Source organism: Rhagoletis zephyria, unplaced genomic scaffold (genome assembly GCF_001687245.7).
Source record: "Rhagoletis zephyria isolate East Lansing unplaced genomic scaffold, Rhagoletis_zephyria_1.1 Rzeph_scaffold_35143, whole genome shotgun sequence".
Classification (NCBI taxonomy): domain Eukaryota; kingdom Metazoa; phylum Arthropoda; class Insecta; order Diptera; family Tephritidae; genus Rhagoletis; species Rhagoletis zephyria.
The window spans coordinates 1-3466 of NW_016192198.1; the positions used below are offsets into that span (position 1 = coordinate 1).

Genomic DNA, 3466 nt, shown 5'->3' on the forward strand with positions numbered 1-3466 from the left:
GTCGAGGTCTGGCTAACAGCAGCAGCAACGGCAGCATTACAGCACCTCGATCGGTGGCAGTTCTCGGTGCTCCCTTTTGGAATGGTCAGCCCAAATCGGGCACTGAGCTGGCGCCAGATGCACTGAGAGCCAATGGTNAATCTGCACTTGGGGCTAAATGCTGATAACTTTGACAATCTTCCCAAAAGCTGGCCAAGTGGCAACCACAACAAGAATGCCTATCTAATTGCGCAGATGGTCAAGCGACTCAGCACCTCTGTGGCCAGCCTCATCGACAGGGAGTACCTGCCAATGGTGCTCGGTGGAGATCACAGCATCGCCGTCGGCTCGGTCCTGGGCACATGTTCAGCCAAACGACTTCAGGGAGAAGAGATTTCACTGTTGTGGATCGACGCTCATGCCGATGCAAACACCGAGGACTCCTCTAAGTCGGGCAACTACCACGGAATGCCGGTCACATTTCTGCTGAAGGAAGTGCTTCGGCCTGGCAGTTCACTTTTTGCCAATTTGCCACCAGCACGACTGTCGGCGCGTAATGTCGCCTTCATTGGACTGCGAGATGTAGAGCTGCAAGAGCTGCAGTTGCTGCAGAAGATGAATCTCACGTACTTTTCTATGGAGCACGTTGACCGATTAGGTAAGTGAAGTGCACATTTGTTAAACACTGGTTTTTTACATCAGCTACTTCTTTCGTTTAGGTATCGCCGAAGTAGTGGCGCGAGCTTTGGATGCCATTAACCCCAGTGGAAAGAACCCACTTCACGTCAGCTTTGACGTTGATTCAGTGGACGACGCCTCCATAGTGTCGACTGGAACGCCAGTCATCGGAGGGCTGACCGTTCGAGAGGCAATGACCATCGGCAGAATACTCGATCAGACGTCGAAAATGGTGGCACTAGATGTGGTGGAATTTAATCCAAAGTTGGGCACGCCAGCAGAGGGGTCCCGTTCAGCCAAATACATTACTGACATTGTGCTCTCCTTTTTCGGCAAATCTCGTGCCGGATACTTTCATCANCTTCACGTCAGCTTTGACGTTGATTCAGTGGACGACGCCTCCATAGTGTCCACTGGAACGCCAGTCATCGGAGGGCTGACCGTTCGAGAGGCAATGACCATCGGCAGAATACTCGATCAGACGGCGAAAATGGTGGCACTAGATGTGGTGGAATTTAATCCAAAGCTGGGCACGCCAGCAGAGGTGTCCCGTTCAGCCAAATACATTACTGACATTGTGCTCTCCTTTTTCGGCAAATCTCGTGCCGGATACTTTCATCACAGTAAAGAGCAGAAGTAAAAGTTTGCAATTTTATTTTAAAAACAATTCTTTGTACATTGGAAACCAAAAAACTGGGTGACCATAACTGATCGTTAAAGTACGAATAAACAAAATCTCTGCCACTTTCACTCATCATAAACGCTCCCAATCCTAGTTCAAAACACCAGAACATTTTTGCAGCCAACTTGAGCACTGTCTCTTTCACAATTGTCTCTTCATATTCTCCTCGGCAAAGAAAAACATTCACAACATCAACGCGCGTTGTTCTCTTCTTTCACTGTCTGGTGACGCACGCTAATTGCTCCAGAGCAGAGTATATCTGCTCCTCTGGTGAAGGAACTTCAAATCCAAATCATCCCACTTTGTTGTGATTGGTTGCCTCTGTCACTGCGACGCAGCAGTTCACATTACTACTGTCCCGTTCAGCAGATCACTATGTGAAAGTTGTCATAACATTCCTCTTCGACCAGTCATCATTAGCATCTACTACCGCCGGGCACTTGCGTAAGCGTCTCTTCTTCCCCCTCCCTTCCTTTCCCCCTCCAATCTACAGTTCTCGAAAGCATCACAAGCTACAATTGCTATTGTACGATTTTTTTCCATCGAGACAGTCGGTAGTTGAACACCAGCAGAAAAGTGTTACCGTCGTCATTATCGTCGCCACTTTTTGCCAGTGCGTAGTTTACCAGCCAGCTTTTGCCAGCAATGGATCTTAAGACTCGAGATAAGCTCAGCGCAGTTCTTGCTTCTTATTTCAACGCTACAAAAGTAAGCAATCTGTGCTGGCCGGCCAAAATCAATGATCCTCGTGAAGCGTTGGAGTACCTTGAATCGAGTGATGAAATCAGCCTAAATAACATCTGGAACAATATTAACACCAATCTGGCCGACCATCGAAGCAAGGACGCCAAGAATGCCACCATCAGCAGAATTGCTGCTCTCAAAGCCGATGCGATTTTTCAAGAGCTAATTCAGAAACGAAACATTGAAGATGACAATGATCTCCAAGAGAAGTTCAAAGAGGCATTAAAGTTAGTTGATCAGGCTATCGTCTACTGTCCAGTGTCGCCTACTTCTCTTCTAGCAAAAAAGTTCACCCTTCGAGCTAAACTACTGCGCTGGTCCGACCGGCCAGAGTTGGCTCTGAGTGCCATCAAGCGAGCACGTTTCCTGACGCCCTCTTCTGAGACCATCTTGGAGGAGCTTCTTCTCATAAAGGAGATCTGCGGTCAGGCTGAATCATCGAATGACTCTTCTTCTATGTCGTCTTCTTCTTCTTCGTTGCCTTCTACTTCTTCTTTTTCTGAATCTAATGAGCAGGTGCTACAGACGACTATGGCACAAATGCCGCAAAACTTCATCCTCGACAGTCGTGTTCAGATGAGCGGCACGCCCGGAGTCGGCAAGGGTCGCTCCTTTGCAGCCACCAGCACCATCCCTGCAAAGACGACCATCCTCCTGGAGAAGGCCTACTCGCTAACCATTTGGCCAAAATCCGCCACCGTCCTCTGCGCCTTTTGCTACGACAATGTCGCCAATCGATTTGTGCCCTGCAAGGGCTGCACCACCGCCGTCTACTGCTCAGCTGCCTGTGCTCGGGCCCACAACTCGCCGCACTCTGGGGGCCACCAGTTTAGCTGCGGCCTAAGCAAACTGGTCAGCTGCCGCAACAAGGACATCGACATCATCTTTAACATCTTCAATCGAGTTGGCGTTCAGACGGTGCTGAAGGTGATTGAGCAGAGTCAGGAGTGGAAGCAGGTTCAGTTTGGAGGCGACAAGGAGGTCGGCCAGATTGGTTACGATGTGTTCGCCTACTCCAGTGACCCTCATCAGCGCTCGCCAGCAGTTGAGGTGGCCAATAACGAGAAGCTGCGAGGACAGCAGTTCCAGGCGCAGATGACGCTGTACAGTCACTCGGAGAAGCACAAGATGAAGGACTTCGGGGGTGACATGATCAACGCCATTGAGTGCGCCATCATCACCTGCATTGCCCAGGGATTCAGTATGTTCTTTTGTTTGTTATTTGTTGTTTGCCGCTAAATTTACCTTTTTTACATCATCACTTTTGCACAGATTTCAAGCAGATGTACAAGGAAGATCAGCTGCTTAAACTGATCGCCCACTGCTTTGTCGCCATTCGCCGCATTCGCACTAACTCTTTCGCTTGGGACACTAGCTGCAAAC

General features: G+C 49.3%; 1 protein-coding gene across 1 annotated transcript; it reads left to right on the forward strand.

Moving 5' to 3' along the window:
• The first annotated feature begins 132 nt into the window (after positions 1-132).
• LOC108354339 (arginase-1-like) lies at positions 133-1297 on the forward strand. Its single transcript, XM_017605531.1, has 2 exons — positions 133-637; positions 699-1297. Exons 1-2 carry the CDS (start codon positions 133-135, stop codon positions 1295-1297), a joined length of 1104 nt encoding a protein of 367 aa, XP_017461020.1.
• The last annotated feature ends 2169 nt before the right edge of the window (positions 1298-3466 follow it).